The sequence below is a fragment of the Neopelma chrysocephalum genome, unplaced genomic scaffold (assembly GCF_003984885.1).
Source record: "Neopelma chrysocephalum unplaced genomic scaffold, ASM398488v2 Primary Assembly neopelma1_97102, whole genome shotgun sequence".
Taxonomy (NCBI): Eukaryota; Metazoa; Chordata; class Aves; order Passeriformes; family Pipridae; genus Neopelma; species Neopelma chrysocephalum.
In genome coordinates this window covers 4,833,929-4,852,676 of record NW_020925744.1, presented here as the reverse complement: position 1 = coordinate 4,852,676, position 18,748 = coordinate 4,833,929, and the positions used below count along the sequence as shown (strand labels likewise).

Below are 18,748 nucleotides of genomic sequence, written 5' to 3'. Positions count from 1 at the left end.
AGCTAAAGGTGAAGTTGCATTTTCATGCTTAGACAATTAGAGGCTGCTTCCTTTCTCATAACTAAGAATATTTTTTGTGTAACAGCATGTTCTTTATACCTGTGATAATTCCAGTGATGATGTAATGACAGCCCCACTCTGTCTTGTTACCACTTAGTCAACTTGTGGGTTTTTTTACTGAATATCATCTCTTCCAAAATGCCTTTGCTTATGCTTGATTTTGCAATGTTCTCTGTAAAAAATGCAATAAGCATGCATATTACAGTGCATGTCTAATCCATATGTCTAATAAAATATTCTACACAACTAGTGACTTGATAATTGCAAGTAAGACTTAAGACTAGGGCTAGGACATTCTGTACAAATGATGATTTGGGATGGTTGTTGCCGCTTTTGCTTTCTGAACAGTGTATTTAAATCTTCCTCTGTAACCCTAGAAAGATTTGAAAACCACTGGTTTAATAACCAAGGATTCAGCTGGTAACAACTGCAAGTGTTCAGTGATGGGATAAGGAACTGCAGCTTTCAAAGTGGCACAGCTAAGGCACAGAGAGCATGGCAAGTTCACTCTGTCACCACATAAGCAGCTCAGGGAGAAAGGTGGGATGCACAGCTGGAAGCAATAACAGTTAAACCGGATGAATCTGTCCTTCTGCAAGATTTTGCTGCCGAAACTGAATGTGAATTTGCAGTAGTACTCTGAGAAGTTGAACCATAGCCAAGTTTTCCCTGTTTTTTAAGGCTGCTTAGGCCTACCTGTGTTTGCCAGGACAAACTTGTCCAACGATAACAATGTTGTTTAGAGTCATAGGCACATTCAAGTTGGGGATGACCTCCAGAGGTCTCACACCCTAAAATGGCTTCCCATGCTATCAATGTTTTTTGTTATGGGCTTCAATAGTTTTAATTTATCACAAATGCCATTTCTAATATTCTGTTACTTAAAATGGGATGTGTGATTTGTACAAGGTTTAGGGGTTTTTTGATGTGTCTGTATTAAGACTGATAAATTAGATATGTGATGTTAATGGTTCAAAGTTTGGTTTTCCTTTGATTATTTGCAAAATTCTTCCAAGGCTGACACGGTAGTTCAGGGGTTTTTGTAGCATACAGATACATGTTCAACTAATCTGCAAATCTGCAGTGTTTTATTCTCTGCATTCATATAGAATTTGATTATTTTAAACCTTAAAGCTTAAATAAACTAACATGAAATATGAGTTGTGTTTCACTAACATGGCATATGAAACTGTCATTTTGAGTTTTAAATGTTTCTTTTTAGGCTAATGGCTACAGCTTCATCAATATTGATCATGGACAAGCTGTATCTTTACTAAAGACTTTTCAGAATGCTGTGGAACTCATCATTGTACGAGAAGTTTCTTCATAAGTACCTTTGATTGTGGGGATAAGCCAACAGGATTCATTGAAGGACTTAGGAGAAACAATATTTTGCATATTTTTATACATTAAAAGAACTCAAAAAGAATTATGATCAAAATTTGTATAGGAAATACTGAACTTGTGGTTAAAGAGGGCAAAACCACTGTATAGAACGTACAAGAAATAATTTTAGAAATGCATATGGTGAATAAACTTGTTTTTAAGCATTATAGCAATCTAAGGATCACTCCTCCAAGAACAAACCTGTGTTGTTTTTTTGTACAGATGGTAGGTTTATTTTTTGATAATTCATACACATTACTAAACTTCGTGCAAGGCTTTGCAAAGCCTCAGTCGTAGCCAATGGACAGATGGCAGGGCTGTCTATCCTGTAGCTGTTTATTGCCTTTATTTTTATTCACCAGATATTAATGTGTTACGCTGAACCACTTCTGTAGATATGAATGGGGATATGAAGTGTTGGCTTTGCTATGTGCACATTGTATAGATGAATGGGTAGATGGAAGGTGGTGCTGATTGGACAGAATAAAGGTCAGGTGGAATAATTATCTGCTATCTAAATCTGGAATCAGGAAAGAAGAAAAAGTATTTAGTTCTGGAGTGTACATCTACCAATATAAAATGCAATAAAAGCTTATGGTGTTTTTTTAGGAAGACTATAACTACAAATTTGTGATATTATACAGGATTTGTTCTTAATGTAGTCATTCAATATTCATTTGCCACATGTGATTTATGTTTAGTTGGGTTTTCTTGCATACATAATTTTTTCAACAGTACTGTGGAATTGTGCCCAGAGATTTTTCTCTGCAATAGAAATCCTGAATTTTGTGGAAATGGCGATACTTTAAACTTCATAAAAAGGACTCCATTTTAAGCGTACAGATTTTAAAAATGAAACTGAAATGGCCAGTTTTTAAGGTTGTTGCCTGTAATATATATTGAAACAGACACAAAAGCAAATGGTGCAGGAAGGATTATGAAAAACATCTTGATTTTATTTGGCCTTTGCATTGCTTTGTTAATCAAAAAGGAAACCATACGCATGGAGCTAGGCAACCAAAGCAAGTTTGTGAAACTTTGAGCAGAGAATTGCTGTGGTGAGATGGAGAGCAAAGGGAGGGTGTACTTAAAACCCACCAATTGGTAATGAGGTTTCTTAAAGGGCTGTTCCTACAGGTAACATTAAATGCGAACTAGACACTTCAGAGTCATTAAAGGGTTTCTAACTACATTAATGTAATAGTGATTTACCACAGGCTGCCTTTGTTCCTTATTACTGTACAAAATGTTCAATTATGCTTCTGTTAGTTTTGTTTACCAGAAACGTTATCTTTCTCCTTTGTAATTGAATAGAGACTGCATGACCTGCAGTGATAATTGATACGGTTGTTATGGACCAGGGAAAAGTGCCACAGAAGACCGATAACTGTTTTTAAGCAGGGCTAATGATTAGCCTGTCATTGGAGCAATATTCAGTTATTGCATTTCATTTTTAATTATATAAAAGTTGGTAGTTTGAGACAGGTATAAGCGTTTTTTTCAACCCAAAAAGTAAATGCTTTTAATAAAGCTAGCAAAAACACCAGCTTCCTTTACTTTTGGGACAATGAGCTGGAAGAGAGAGAAATTATACATAGCTAGCAGAAATAAACAGGCAGTACTTTTTAATAAGTTAACGCCAATATTATTGCACTTCTTTCAAAGATGTTAACTATTGCTTATTGTACTGTGTATAGTTTTAATAATTTTAATTGAAACCCTTTAACAACTCTTTGTATATTTTAATTCTTTTTATTTGATTTTCAGTAATATTTACATAGAAAATGATTTTTTGGATATATTAGTAGAAATGTGCTGTATTTTGATAAAATTCACTTATTTTCTGTGTGCTGGTAATCTTCAAAGAAAAGAATGAGAAACATAGCTATATAATGGCAGGCTTCAGTGTTCCGCTTCTAAGATGTGTTTAGTTGTTGGTTAGTTTCTATTTTTTTATTGAAAATGCAAAATGTTTGCATCACATGTTCATTATTTTTAATCATGTTATTTTTATCACACACTGCCTTTTAATGGGGATACATACAGACAAGTCCTAAATTACTTTGGTCTTCTACAAAACCTGTATCTTTGAGAAGGGAAAAGTCCAAAAAGCAGAACTGATTCTTTACTGATCTTGGACTGACTTTGTATACATTTCGCAGTACATTTAAATATACCACTGAGAAATTATACTGTATTGTATTTTGCTTTAATGATAACAGAAGTTTTAAATGTTGTTGTGTCACTTAATTTTCAGGTTTATGTATCACGGGAAAATTCTACCAAAAACTGTTCGGCTGTGGTAGAACTATATAACTAGAGGTTTATAGCAAGAGATTTAGTAGTTCTTGTGAAAATACTTGGCCAAAGCTTGTCTTCCATCAGTTAGCAAACTAAACATCTAATAAAACATGAATTTTGCTGATTTTACTCAGTAAATGTTTGATTTTTCAGTGGATTGAAATGTGTTTTTGTCATTGTCAGTGTGTGAAGGTTAACATGTCAGACTAAATGATTTTGCAGAGAGTGGGAGAAAAATGTCTCCTGAACTACTCCAGCCAGAATTCAGCAGGAGGAGAGACAATATCAGCACTTTTCATTTTGAATGCATCGTAAACTACATTTTGAATAGAATAAAATCCATCAGCAGCCTAAGTTACTCAGCATGGCAGTGAGTTCATGCAACCTCTGTTAATTCTTTCTATTCTTAATAGTTCATTAAAGAATCAGTTCGACTGATGTAATGAAAAAATGAAGTCTCCCACGTATTTATTATGTAAATATTTTTTAGTTTCTTTTTTGGACTGGAGTTAAAAAATTGTGTATATACTTGAAAGCATTCTATGAACACAACATAGCAATAAGCAACACACAGAATCAAATATTTATGATTATTTTGGTTTTGTTTAGAACTATTCCCTTGTCAACAGCTATGTAATGTTTCTATTGATCAGCATTTATTCAACATTCCAAATTTTTGTATATAATTAGACTGTTTCTGAGGTAACACATGGAGAATAGATAATAAACTAATGCTCTTTAAAGCTGTGTGAAATTGACTTATTTAAGTTCTAGGAAATTCTCCATAACACTGTTTTATTCTTCTACAGTATCTGTAGATGTAACTCTATCAATATACATTAGTAAAGTCTTATTTGTGTTCCTGGCTCTGTGCATCTCAGTGCCCACGCCTCTGTTCTAGGTGATTTCATTTCAAGACTGGGTTATTCACAACAAAGAAAGACTTTGTAAATGATATCATGTGGTGGATTGACCTTGGCTGGACACCAGGTTCCCGCCAAGCTGTTCTATCACTCCCCATTCCCCAGGTGCACAGGAGAGAAAAGAAGATGGAAAATGACTCATAGGTTGAGATTAAGGCAGTTTTATTGAAGCAAAAGTGCATGTACAGGCAAAGAGAAAATAAATAATAATTTTATTCTCCCCATCAGCAAGTGATGTCTGGACCCTTCCTGGGAAGCAGGGCTTCAGCACACGCAGCATTTGCTCTGGAAGGCAAACATTGTAAATAAAAATGTCCCCCCTTCCTCCTCCTTTTCTTAGGTGTTACATCTGAGCTGACATCATATGGTCTGGCATACTCCTAAGGTCAGTTTGGGTCAGCTGCCCTCGTTGTGTTCCCTCCCAGGACCTTGCCTACCCCCAGTCTACTGATGGGGGAATGTTGGAGAGACAGTGCTGATGCTGTGCCAGCACTGCTCAGCAGTAGCCAAAACACTGGTATGTTATCAACACCTTTCTAGCTACCAATGTAAAGCACAGCACTGTGAGGCCTGCTGTGGGGAAATAAACTCCAGCTCAGCCAGAGCTAATACACCCCAGTCTTACAATGAAATCAGATAGGGCAGCGAGTGGCTTCTGTCACAGAGCGAGGACTTTAGTTGCAAACTAAGTAGTTTTGACAGCAGAGAGGGCTGTCTAAGTCAGTGAGTAGGGTTAAAATTAGGAGTGTCCTGAAAAGGTGTACAAGTGTTACATGGTAAAGAAATTGAAGGCACAATTTCACACGAGAGCTAAATTCAGCTTTACATTTAGTTTTCTTGGAAACCACACAACAATGTAGAAATGCAAACTGTTTAGTCTTTTTTCTGTGTATATGTGGATCTGGCATACTACTACCATACTTTACTTCCTACTTCTCTATGCAGAAAACTGATTTTAACTATAACAGGTTACAGCCCTGATGACCCTGGAGTATTAGGCCCTGCCTTATTTAGGTTTTCTATATCTACTCCCTACTTGGACATTATTTCATAACTCAACGTTTTACTTTTTCATCAAGCACCTAAGAATGCTGGATCCAACTTGTGCTTTTATGACTGAAGGCACTTTTTCAAAGAGAAAGAAAGTGTATTTCTGTTGCCTCAGATTAAATTCAGTTTTGTAATGTGTGCAGAAGATTTTATTGCAGCATCTATGAGAGTACCTTGAAACTGGGGCTCTGCTACACCAAATGTTACCAGAGCACTATAAGCAGGAGCCTTAGATGTGGTGCTGGAAGCCACCAGTTTCCCACTGTTGCTTTCCACTTGTGGTTCTGCTAGTGACAGACTGTCCCAGTCTGCATCATGATGGGGGTCCAGGGCTCTTGAAAATGTAGGGTCTGAGGAGATCCTGTCTCTCCCTGAGCTGCACAAGTTGCTGACTTCGTAACTCCTCTGCTTAGCAACACAGCACCTGCAGGTAAGGTCCAGGAGAGGCCTCAGGTACTCCCTCTGATCCAACAAGCTCTGACACAGGCCTCTCCCTAGCACCAGCTAAAGGGTGGGAGCATCACCCTCTCCCCCAAGCCAGGGGCAGCTGCAACAAAGGCTCTGGGTACCCTGCGTCAAGGGCTGCTGACCACACCCACTAGAAGCTGCCAGAGCTGCCCCAGGCTCACAGCCCTGGCAGCAGCACGTACCCTAAAGTTTCTTGGAGGGTTTCCAGCCCCCCTTCTAACGCGTTCTAAGGGCCTCATTTCAAGTACAGGCAGTCATCACCCCTCCTGGTAGTTCAGACCTTCTTCACTGCCACATTCCCGGATTCTCAGCTCTTTGCTTACTTGTACTGGCTTTTCCTGATACTGTCTGTCAGAATGTGATCATATTTCCATACTGCAATTTGAACAATTGCTTTGTATTAAGGATAAAGCAATAAGCATGGAAAAAGTAGCAGCCGTTTGGCCTGAAGGAAAACATAAAATGAGCACTACAACCAATATTTTAGACTACGTCAGAAATGCTCCGCCCAGGATTTTGTGCTTGTCAAAAGTAAGTTGCAATTACGGATAAATATAATTGAGCTGTGAAAGATTCAGTTAACACATAGCTTGTAATGGCTGATTTTTTCAGCCCCTCATATTTATATGAATACCTGATCAAAAGTTTTAGAGAGGCAGTTAGAGCATGCAAGAGAACACGTGACTGTGCTAGCAAGGTTCCTGAGATGGCCAAGAACAATTCTCCTTAAAAGGTCATGTTGCTGAAATGACAAAGCTTTTCTGCATGTCCTGAACTTCATAGCACTGGGAATTAAATTTGTGATCACAGGAGCCTGTAACATCTATTTTTGCAGCTGCATAACACAGAGGGAAATATGGCTCTGCACTGCATCCATTTCATGAGGCATGGTTGGACACTGCAAATGGCTGAACTGTTTATGCTTCAGGATTGTCCAAATTAATGAAAAAACCTGTGGCAGAATAGTCACTCTTGTTTTCCAGATATGAAAATACTGCTTTGAACAAACTTTTCAAGGACTGTCTTAATAGAGAAACTGGTAGCAGATGAACCAGATGCTCTGCAGAGAAATTCTCATTTAACTGCTAATGTTGGTGATTTGTGAAAGAAACTCTGGAGAAAGAAAAAAAATACAACCAACCAACAAAAAGGGGAAAAAGCTTTCTACTGAATTATAAGTATGTACTGGCAAAATAGAGGATTTGAAAGTATTGTGCCAAGGCTCCTAACATCAACATGTTAGCATATTTGATTCATTTTTGTCTGGAAAAACTTCCACTCACAGTAGAATAATCAACAACTGGTTTTGAATATGGAAAAGGTATTTTTGCTGAGAATGTTGCTGCCAAAAACTACTTCAGTTGAAAGCCATGGCTCCGCTGCAGAGAAACTGAGGTTTACTAATAAATATTGAAATAGATTGTAACAGCTGGTTAGCTGACATAATACTAAGTCCTGAGAAAAATGCAATAATTATGTAAAATTGTCTCATTTGCTAACTGTAATGAGAAGTGACTGATGAGGTTGGAGTTGATGCATGCAAGGGTTAGAAACCATGCTGAAAAGCCTCCAAACAGATAAAACTTTTGAATAATTTTTTTTTCTGCTGCATTTTAATTTTAAAAGCTATGAAAATACACTGAGTGATTTTCTGGCTCTGCAGTAAGCAGTGTGTGGTGTTCTTTTAACTGTAGATTGTAATTAATCTATTATAGAATTAATCATGACGTGCTTATATTTTAAGACACCTTAAGACACCAAAAATTTTTTTCAGCCATAGTACTTACTGAACGCGAATCACGCTTATTTTATGCCACTTTCAAATAGAAATTGTAAATAAAGCATTAGAGTTTATCTTCACAGAGTTTTATACTCAGGTGCATTTTCAAATTTCACAATTAAAAAGGTTCTACTATATTTTTATGCTACGAAGCAAACTTTTTGTCCTGCTCCTACAAACACTGGCTGGGAAGGAGAGGAGGTTCTTCCAAGTGAATTCTAAAATTCTCTATCCAACTCCTTTTAATAATCTTGTTCAGATAGGGTTTTTGAGGTTTAAAAACATCTTCCCCTCATGTAGAATGACATGCTGCGTCTCCTAGCAGGATAAGTTCGCAGCAAAGAAAAAAGATGCTTTCTTCCCTCCAGAAATAGCGGGCACCTATCCGAACAGTTGCAATGGCATGTCCTGCCAGAAAAACAGCAAGTATGAGATTTCTTAGCAGACACTCAACTTAATTGAAAAAATAAATAAATTAAAAGCTGAATTTTTACATCATCTTTTCCTTTCCCTACACATACATATTCACAGATTCTAATTTTAAAAATATATCAAAAAACTTAAAGTTTATCTACTGATACGTAGACTTTCATACAGCTTAAAACAGGGTTTTCTGAAAAATGCTTCTATAATCTAAGTAGTGTTATCTGGAAAACAGATTTTATAAGTGACTGAAGAAATGTTGCCCTGAAACAGTAATTAGATGCAGAATCTGTTCTCAGATTAAGACTCTCAAATTTTACCCACTTTAGTGCATTTTTCCAGTCTCCAAATGGTGATTATGCTCCTCCTCTGTTAATGTGTGCCTGGAGATTCAGAGATAACAATACTATCTCAGGTTGACAGCTGTCTCTCTCATTTTACTTTGAAGTAAGCTTAAAAATAATTGTAAGTTGGGAAAAGCTACTCCATTTTTTAATTAAGCAATTTTATGGGGAGAGGAATTTCATTATAAAACACACTCATATACCTGCTGATACAACTCTTCTAACAGATACTGATATGCTCAACATAACAATAATTTTTTTTATGTGTTTGCCGTAAAACAGATAAAAAGCAGATGTAGAAATCTCACAGTTTACCAATGCCAGTTTGTACTGCTGACTGCCATCAGAGGCAGGAGGTTTGAAAGGATTTCAGCTACTTATATTGACTATGTATAGTTCATCTGTTAATCTCAATATAAGGAGGATTTTAAGATTTCTAGATCAACTGTCATTTGGGGAAAATAGTTACTCTTTGAGGAAAAATTATCTGGGGAAAATATTTTTATAATTTTTCTAGGTAGGTATATAAATTTGGTCTTATATTTTGTGAAAAACAGTTCTTTTAAAATGCATTTTATATAATTTTTGAGCTGTGGTGGATTGGGGATTACTTCGCAGCATTAAGAGTTCTTTTTCTGTAAGATATTTTCTCAGTTCTACACAGCAGACTTCTTGAAAAAAACTCAAAAATTATACTAAGGTGTATACAAAACAGAGAGCAGCTACCTGATAAATCTGAATGGTATAACAGTGGAAAGGGGGTGAAAGCAACTTCTAGCATTTGAGAAGTGCTGTAGATCTGCTGGGGTTTAGAATAAAAGCTATTGTCTGTGAAATGCTACAAAGTTAACACTTTCCAATTTGTCTGTATTTGAAAGTTAGTTCAAGTTTAAACTGAGGTGTGAGTCTGAATTGCATTAGATATTTCAAAAATCCTACTTTCACATGCAGTTTTATTGTAGAAAAAAAAGTGTTGAAATAACTATAGGTAAAATACATACTCTTGATTTCAGATTTCATGTTAACTGTCTGCTCTGGCTACTAATAATTCTTAGTGTTAGAACTGAGGATTTGGCCATGAGCAGAACTTGGCAAGCATCTGTGCATGAAGTTACACATGGAGTAAAGTTCTTGACTGATTATGAGAGGCAGAAGAATATCCTAACCTGGAACACGTGTTTGGGCAAAACTGAAGAAAATAGGAGTATTATCAACAGTCAATTTGAACAGTCAGTCTACTGTGAGTAGTAGGAGGAGACTGGCATTTGACGATTATTATTCTTGACTAATTCACAAGAGAAGGAACATTCATGTTGTAAAAGAAATACTTGTTTCCTGTGTTCTGCATCACTAATCCATGCAAAATAGTGGAATTTTGGTTGTATGATAGGGAAGGTGGTGTAAAGTTACTGTGTATGGAAGTAAAACTTACATAGCACAGGCTATACAAATATATTGGCTTTTAGTGGCATTCTCATACTACTTCTGAAAGAGCGAAGAAAAATGTTTTATGGGATGTCATGGGACAAAGTCACAAAAGCCTTGCTAAAGTCAAGATAAATAGTACTAGCTGCTCTACCCTCATTTGTGGAGCCAGTCATTTCACTGCAGAAGGCTACCAGCTGGTAGCACAATTTTCTCTTTGTAAATCCATGCTCACAACTCCTAGTCTCCTTCTTGTCCTTAACATGTTTGAAAATGGCTGGCTGGAGGGTTTGCTCCATCACTTTCCCAAGGATTGAAGTGCCTGGCCTGTAGTTTTACCAGTGCTCCTTCTTGCCCATCTGGAATCTAGACGTGACATTCACCTCCCCAAACACTATGACCTTTCAAAGATAATTAGTGGTGGTCTCACAGTAACATTCACTGGATTTCTCAGCACTCACAGGAACATCCCATCAGGTCCAGTGGTTTTCCACGTGAACAATTCCTTTAACCTGATTCTCCTTGGCCATAGGGACCTCTTCCTTGCTTCAGACTTTCTCAGTATAAGTGGTAGAGGCTAGAAAAGATTGAGGTATTGTCAAACCTCTAAAAGGGGACACTGATGCCTATGGATTTTTGGATTTTTAGCTTTTTGTAGATTTTAGAAGTAGCTGTATTATATCCCTAACCCTTTAGCACAGTAGTTTACACATTTTCCCAATACTTTTACCCTGTTCCATATCACTCCCTCAAAATTCCATTAGCTTGTTTAGACTTCCCTCAAGGTAGGCCTTCATTCTGTTTAAGAACATCCGCACACTGGCCTGGACAACAAGATGGCACACAGGCAAAGCGACCTTCAAACCCAGGACTTTGGAGGGACTCCAAGGACTGTACGTGCTGTGATAAGGAGGAGGTTGAGGAAGAGGGGGTCCCAGAGCCCCGTGCCTCAATTTCTAGAGGGGTGTGCTGGGGGGGAGGATCTGGGGGCGGACAAATCTGGGATTGGATGGGTTAACACCTTAAATTGTGGAACCCCCTGGACATGAGAGGCATGTCAATATGTATTCCTGTGGGCCTCAGACCTGGAATTAAAGGACCTACTCTCTTTATCTTAGACACGAAGTTGGTTCGGAGTCCTGTTTTCTGTGGTCTCTTAAGGCAACAAAATCCAAGGACTTTGGATTTCCACAGGCAAATTTTACCCATACTGCAGGATTAGTTAAATCTGAAGTTAAATTTTACTTCTCATAAATTGCTTAAAACTTAGAACTATTTTATTTTTATCAAATAATTGTTAGCTCTTTTTGAAATCTTTAAGGTTCCATTTAAAGAAGGCTAAAGAAAGCTTTCTAATGCTTATATCTTTATTTTACCTCGTATGATTTCCATTCTCTGCCCCTGGAAGTGCAGCAAGTTCCACACAGGTGTCTACCTCTATCAGACCACCCACTATCTGCTCTAAAGGTGATTTCTTGTAAGGAAAGACTTTTCTCATGATCATCTAAAACAGCTTTTACTGTAACTTCCTTCTAAATTGCCAATATTTTTCTACTGGTACTTGCAATTAACATTTCCTAGTAAATGCTTTTTAATCCTGGTGGGAAAATCATGAAATACTTAGACAAAAGGTTAGTAGTTGCTCTTATTTAAAGACTTCACCATTTTACATTTGGGGACTGACAAGTACAAAATTTAAACAGCATTTGGCTTGTTTTGCTTTCAAAAAGCAGACCAGGAGCTCAGAATTTCATATGTAGTATTAAGGGGTTTACCTGGAGGATGGTATCACAGACAGTTCTGACATCACAGAGCTTTTCTTTGTGAATTTTAGAGAAAATTATTTTGGTACCCTTTACTGAGAGATGCAAAGAGAAAGCATAAGAATGTTCAAAGCAGTAGTTGCTTCTCTACCTCTGCTAACCATCTTTAAAAGAGGTGAGTTAGTGAAAACGTAACAAAACTATACAGACTAATCATACCAGAGTTTGACTTTGCACAATATATAACAAAAGATGTGGAATTCTCCAGTTAAACATCTCTCAACTTGGGCTAATTAGAAGCTACCAGAATGGCTGAAAGGATTTAACTTAGATTTTAAATCTTTTACTGTTTGAACATGGATTTAATTTAGAAGAAGAATATGAGTGCACTAATTATCATTTTGAAATAAGTCCTACCTTAAATATATTCACAGGCATTTTTACATAAAATAAATCTCTGAATAAAGGAAGCAATACCCAGACTTATCTATAGACATTCTGTAACAGTGGACCTACTTGCTCAGGGAAGTATCACAAATTTGAAGTATTTTTTCAGCCCAGATAACCTCAAAAACACTTCAGTCCCTTCTCAGTTCAGGTCCGGGTTTTGGAAAGGCTTACAAACTGTCTGAAACCTTAAACCTTTCAGTGCCAAGAAGCACAGCTCTGTACCACCTAGGAAAGATAACAGTTCGATCCTTCATAGTGCTCGCAGACACACGAAGTGCTCAGCCTCATTTTCTCCAGCCAATTTAATTTTTCACGAGAACTTCAACTACAACTCCAGGTTAAGTCAATTTAGGTGGGGTAGATTTGCAGTCAAGATATAACAGAAGCATTAGCAACCCATCTATTACAACCCGTTCCTGTTTAGACACAGGGTGTTTCAAGGTTTTATTCCCTAGGGGGATTAAACTGTCTTTCCTTGAACTTGGCCACCAAAAGAGCATTTAAATGGGAAATTGGCCCGGGCGGTGGTCACAGCGCCCCCAGCCGCTGACAGGCACTCCCTGAGAGGCTCGCGATACCCACGGGGTCTCCGGCACCGCCCCTGGCCCGGCGCGCAGTGGCCTCCGTGCGCGCGCAAGAGCTCGCGGCAGGGGCGGCCTCTCGCAGCCCGCGCCCTTTCCTGGGCGGGGCCCGGGGCCCGCTCCGGCCCCGCCCTGCCCACCGTGGCCCGGCCGGCTCCGTGGGAAGCGGCTCCTCGGGAAGCAAGGGCTCTTCCCGCCCCGTGCGAGCCGGAGGCCCTGCCGGCAGGGGCCGCCCTCCGCCCGGGGCGCTCCACCGCAAGCAGCCGAGTGTGCCTCTAGAGGGCCTGCCCGCACGCGGGGCCGCTCCGGCCGACGGCGCGCGCCCTTCTCGGTGGGCGGGTTCCCCCCCGGGTGCGCGCGGAGCGGCCAGGCAAGCGCCGCCATGATGAACAGCGGCGGGATCGGGGTCCCGCTGGGCTTCCCCCTGGGCCCCACGTCCGTCATCCAGGTCACCAACCTCTCCTCGGCCGTGACCAGCGAGCAGATGCGGACGCTCTTCGGCTTCCTGGGAGATATAGAGGAGCTGCGCCTCTATCCCCCGGAGTAAGTGGGGCCCGCGCCGGCCTCCGCAGCGACGGAGACTCGGGAGGAGAAGGAGGCGCGGAGGGGCCGGGGGCGGCGGGGAGGGCAGAAACAGAAGACCCGGCCCGCCATCATGAGTGCGGGCACCGGGCAGGTGTCACGTGCCGCTTCCCCCCTCCCCCCCTTTGTATGGCCGGGCCGGCGAAAAAGGAGCTGCGCCCGCACTTAAGATGGCGGCGCCAGGCCGTTTCCCTTTTGGAAACCCACTTTACCTGGCGCTCTTCTCCTCGCTCGGGCTGTGTGCAGGGCAGCTGGGCCAGGGAGCCCTCAGCCCGCCCCCGCCCGCCTGCCTTTTTGCTTTTTTCCCCCTTCTGTTAGAAGAGCTCTGCTCCGAGGTGGGGGTGGTCGAACAGAAGCCAGAATAGCTGAGGTTCCGCAGATGGACGGAACCGTCCCTGCCTCGTGCCCCGAGTTGCTCCCCATAAGATTTGTGCAGTAAGTTAATCATGGACGTCCCACCTTTCCCTAGATTGTAGCGGTTCGCGAGGGGTGCGCTGAGGCGAGAGGTGCTGGGGCTCGCAGTATAACAGTGTTGCTTCTTCCGAGTAGATGGTAATCAGCAGAAAAGGGGAGGAAAAGAAATGTTTTTTTTATTTAGGCAGCAGTTGTACTGGCAAGTGAATAACAGACATACCCTTTCAAACTGTGTATTTTCTTACAAAAATTGAATAGCAGAAACGAGAGAAAGTCATTCGCATTTACATACTTGAATTTTAATAAAAAGAAGATATGAAAACTGACCAAATTTAGATTTACAAAGCTGAATAGCCAAAAAGTTGGTGTTTATCAATGCTTATCTAGCTACATTTCATCTGAGTATGTTTGAATGCCAGCCATTCAGAAAAATTAACTATTTAATATGTAAATAGTATGTAATATGCTTATTGATTTTTAAACACTTTATTAGATATATATGGTGGATTTTTATACAGTTTTCTAGGGCTTTGCCTTGGAGATGTTCCACAATTGATTCTTTATACTTTGGGTTTTCTCCTGACCCTTTTTTTTGTTGTTGTTACAGCTGTTGCTCTTATCTTTCACTAGGTTATATAAGAGATTTTAAGGCAAATAGATACTTTTTTGACATTCATATATAAATAATATTTGTGCTGATGTGTATGGTTGTGCCAGAGTGCGTATATACATGTAAAATAATAAAATCCTGTACCACAGTAGGATTTAGCTTGGGAATGTCAGGATTATAATGCTATAAAATTTGGTTCTTCATGATTAATTCAGTTTTCAGAGACAGGATGTGGGATTGTAATTACCTCTTTTACTTTTGGTTTTATTTACAGGTTTTATGCATAACTGTTAGAAATATAGATTTCCTTGCCTAATTGGTATGGACATTTCACCTGACTTTCAAATTAGTACCTTGGGAGAAAATTAATTATTTGCTCTAATGCTCGTTTTTTGTTTCAAAAAAAAGATGCCTCCTGTTGACTTTCTGAAAATATATTTGAATAACAGTGTGATAAATTTAGAAAATAATGTTTCATTGACAAGTGGTTGGGAAGCAAAGCTGTCCCAAGCAAAAAGTTTTATTCATCCCTTTTGGTTTGCAGTGCAGTTGAAATGTGAAGCTGGTTTGCAGTGTGTGACCAGTCTTTTGCCTTGGGTATGTTCTCCAGTATGCCAACCACTCACACAGCCTGGTGGTTTTTTTCAGCCTGCGAGGAGATCAGTGATGCCTGTAATCTGATTCCTAGTCCCACTTGTGCTTTTGTGATACATTTGTCACCCTGCTGAAATCTGTGTTTCAGACTAGCCTTCAAAATCACATTTATAGGGATAAGCCTTCAAGTAAGAGGATTTTTCAATAGTTAAATGTTGAACAACTTTATTGAGCAACAATTGGGGTTTTGCAGAATGAGTTATTTGAAAGCAGGGAGGTGCAAACTCTCTCCATTAGATGTGCAAAGTCCTACTGTGAACACTGTTTGCTTCTGCATAGTCTGAAGTGGACTTGGAAGCTAGAACACTCAAGTGTTTCAAAATAAACTTTTGTTTTAACCAAAAGTTGGACAATGGGCTAGTTGGTCGTAACCCTTCCCTAGTCAAGCGCAAGACTGGATTGGCCTCTGTGTTCTGCCACCAGGAAGCTCCGTTCTGGTTGCAACCCAGCAGGTATTGAGAGGTGGAGACACATGTCATACCAGACCTTGGGCGATGGGCTTTGGGACCTCTTCTAGTTCAGAGCCTAACGGTGTTCTCTGTCCATGAATCCTAGTAGCTAAGCAAAGCCTCGTTTAGCTTTGAGGGGTGCCACCAGACTGAGTCACTCTCACTTGTGCCTTACAGGTGGATAGGCCATCTTCACTTAACTCAGGAAAGGGACATAGATTTGTCACCGGTATGGTCCAGTCAGTAGACATTGTTACCTCATGCAATGACAGCAATATAGATGAGGCCTTTGAGGCAAAACACAGCCTCTGCATAATTATTCCATAACATTCTGTTTTAATAAGTTATTAATTTTTGTTGTCTCCTCCACACACCATCCTCCCTGGAGAAAATTTGGGTTTATAGCCTTTTCTTCGATTTTTTTACTGTAGCTTTCTGAATAGGTCATTCTTAGGAAATATTTCAGTTGATTGTTACTGGGAGATGGAATGTTGCTATCTCCCTACAAAGGAAAAGAAAAATGTCAGAAATGTCTGAGTACTATTTAGATATTTATTTCCTTTTTGAGTTTTTTTGCTTTCCTAAAGAAACTGGATTTTAGTAACCTTCAGTCAGAGATGTAGAAATTGCTTTTTGGCATCAATGGTGCTTAACCCTAGGAAGAAGACTATGACTCTCCTTCAATTCAGCCTCAGAAAAGGTTAGCAGAAAAAAGGCAACAAAAGGAATTAAAACAGAATAGGACTTTTCTGTTTTAGGAAAGACTTCTTAAGAAGTCTGCTGGGGAGATTTCAGAGGCTCACTTCCTAAAAGGGACTCAATCACTGAAACCTTCGAGAGTTTTAGTTCTTTTGGATCTTAATAGTTTCCCTTGATGTAGATGCATCATTAATATGTTTTTAGCAGAGATGGTCTCCTTATAGAGAATTTCTCCTTCCTAACCTTCAGAAAAGAGCTGGTACCAAGACTTCTTTGTAGAGCCTCATTTGCAGTAGTGTTTGGATATTAATATTTTTTAACATAGTTTGCAGATAGCTTTTGTGATTTAAATCCAAGTAAAACAGGAGGGCGAATGTTACAAAAAACACATTTGTCAGAGCTGACTCTGTACATGTTGAAATCTATGAAGATTATTATGGGGCCTGAAACTGCCTGGAACAGAATTATGTTGTTGAGTTGGCAATGAAAACAAAAATGTAGAAGAACCTGGGAGACATCAGAAGTCTTAAGCTCTGCCAGGGGAGGTTTAGGTTGGATATTAGGAAGAAATTTTTTACAGAGAGAGTAATCAGACATTGGAATGGGCTGCCCAGGGAGGTGGTGGATTCACCATTCCTGGAGGTTTTTAAGATGAGACTGGATGTGACACTTAGTGCCATGGTCTAGTAACCATGGCGGTGTTGGATCAGGGCTTGGACTTGATCTCGGAAGTCTTTTCCAACCCAGCTGATTCTATGATTTTTCAATAGTGTGGACCACAAGACCTTCAGTGAAGGCTTCAGCCATTTGAGTTGTAACACTGATGTGTATTTATGAAGAAACAAACAGCAAACAATGACAACAGAAAACCCCAAAACACCCCCTCCAACACCCCCTCCTCCTGCCCACTTTGGGTTCCCCTCCCCCAGCAAACCAAACCAAATAAAAAAATCTTGTGGCCATTAAAAGTCTTTGTGGTCAACAAAGTTTCTGTTGAGTGCTAAAAAAGTCATAGCTGACTGTCATTTCTGATGTTGGAAACTGATCTGAACAAAGACCCTACAGCTGACTCAGAAGCCCTTCTATGTAATTATTTCTTTCCTGAATGTGGAAACTTGAAACTGTGAAAACATTGGCCACTACAGACAAAGTGGGTAGAAGAAATGTAGTCATCTTGTAATGTTTTTCTGAATTGTATGAGGCTTTCATGTTTGTCTCTCCCACGCCCTGTTTAGTTTTTCCTCCTCAGTGTCCTTACAGAATTTTCCATCCTAAGTGTTTCTAAATGCAATTCTGAATTTGACCATCTCTTCAGATATTTTATCTAGGTGCTGCTGTTCTGGTAACCAGAAACATACTGTCTGTGAAACATATAGTCTGCCTGCCTCTGAAGTTCCCAGTTTATTTTTTGCAATTAGTATGATGAAATAATATGTCTAAAATTTTTAAATTTATATTTAAATATTGAAATCTAATTAATTTCATAGAATAACTTTGGAAGTACCTGCTTTGGAATTTGAGGGAACTACAAAATGGGTTGAGTTAAACTTGAACTGCTGCTGGTACTTCCAGAAAGTTGACAAGTTTTTTGGTTTGGGTTGAGGCAGGACCAGGGTGAAACAGTTTGTGCAGTGCATTTTCCCTAAGTTTCTGCTTTGCTAGAAGGCAAATGGTCTTTTCAAATGGAAATTGCTAATATTCCAGCAATATCCTGTTGCATTCTCTCTTTAAAAAATTCACCTGTACTTCCTTCGTGTGAAGAAATAAGCTGCTCATATAAAGGTCACAAACCTTGACTAGGGAATCCATTTTTAAAGTGGTTTTGATCAAGATTTCAATGTTTACATGTTCTCAGTTGGTATACTGCTTAATGGAAAAGGAAATTACAAATTTTCTTCCTTTTTGTAGCCAAATGATGAGTTGCTCCTCCCTTATCCAGTGTTACGTCGGGCTACAATATGCCAAACTAAGGCAGATGATAAAAAGGAATTTTGTTATATTAGTCAACTAAGACCAATATTTGAAAGTACTCTCAATAACTGCTTTTATCTTAATAAGAATTAATAAAACAGCTTCTATGAAAACCAAAGAAAAAATATTAATTATTACAGGCTAGTATCTGAAAGACCCACTGAAAAATGGCAGGGTTTGTTGTTTGGCTTTCCTCAACAAGGTTTATTTGGAGAAAAAAAGATGAACTATAAATTATTTACTTGACAAATGCATCAAGTAAATATGCTACTTAAAACAGTAAGTTAGAACTACTATTCAATGTTGTGTGCCAAGATTATTAAAGAAAATTAGCCTTTTTAATTAGTGATTTTGGCTTCATAAATTTTCATTAAAAAGAAGGAGGTGCTACACTAAACTTTTTTCAGTGACATAG

General features: G+C 39.2%; 3 protein-coding genes across 8 annotated transcripts in view; 2 read left to right on the top strand and 1 right to left on the bottom strand.

The window, feature by feature from the left end:
• ERBIN (erbb2 interacting protein) overlaps nt 1-4,490 on the top strand; it is a 116,066-nt gene extending 111,576 nt beyond the window's left edge. For all 6 annotated transcript variants that reach the window (XM_027671377.1, XM_027671375.1, XM_027671378.1 and 3 more), the window contains one exon: nt 1,283-4,490. In XM_027671377.1, coding sequence (XP_027527178.1) covers nt 1,283-1,390 — 108 coding nt within the window. In that variant the 3' untranslated portion in view covers nt 1,391-4,490. The remainder of the gene's footprint in view (nt 1-1,282) is intronic.
• A 555-nt stretch (nt 4,491-5,045) lies between these two features.
• On the bottom strand, nt 5,046-13,338 carry LOC113961257. Its single transcript, XM_027671452.1, has 4 exons — nt 13,095-13,338; nt 11,936-12,018; nt 10,622-10,737; nt 5,046-6,144 (listed from the first exon to the last, which is right to left on the bottom strand). Exons 1-4 carry the CDS (start codon nt 13,336-13,338, stop codon nt 5,832-5,834), a joined length of 756 nt encoding a protein of 251 aa, XP_027527253.1. The 3' UTR covers nt 5,046-5,831.
• The window catches only part of SREK1 (splicing regulatory glutamic acid and lysine rich protein 1), a 35,136-nt gene continuing 29,626 nt past the window's right edge, over nt 13,239-18,748 (top strand). The window contains exon 1 of the mRNA XM_027671381.1: nt 13,239-13,497. Coding sequence (XP_027527182.1) covers nt 13,337-13,497 — 161 coding nt within the window. The 5' untranslated portion in view covers nt 13,239-13,336. The remainder of the gene's footprint in view (nt 13,498-18,748) is intronic.

Excerpts from the sequence above, each read along its gene's own strand:
- LOC113961257 (XM_027671452.1), bottom strand. The coding sequence starts at position 13,338 with ATGGCGGCGCTTGCCTGGCCGCTCCGCGCGCACCCGGGGGGGAACCCG. Across the intron at positions 12,019-13,094 it reads ACGGAGCCGGCCGGGCCACG|TAAAGGGTACCAAAATAATT; the intron begins GTGGGCAGGGCG and ends TGCATCTCTCAG. Across the intron at positions 6,145-10,621 it reads GGACCTGATGGGATGTTCCT|GTGCTGTGTTGCTAAGCAGA; the intron begins GTGAGTGCTGAG and ends CCTTACCTGCAG.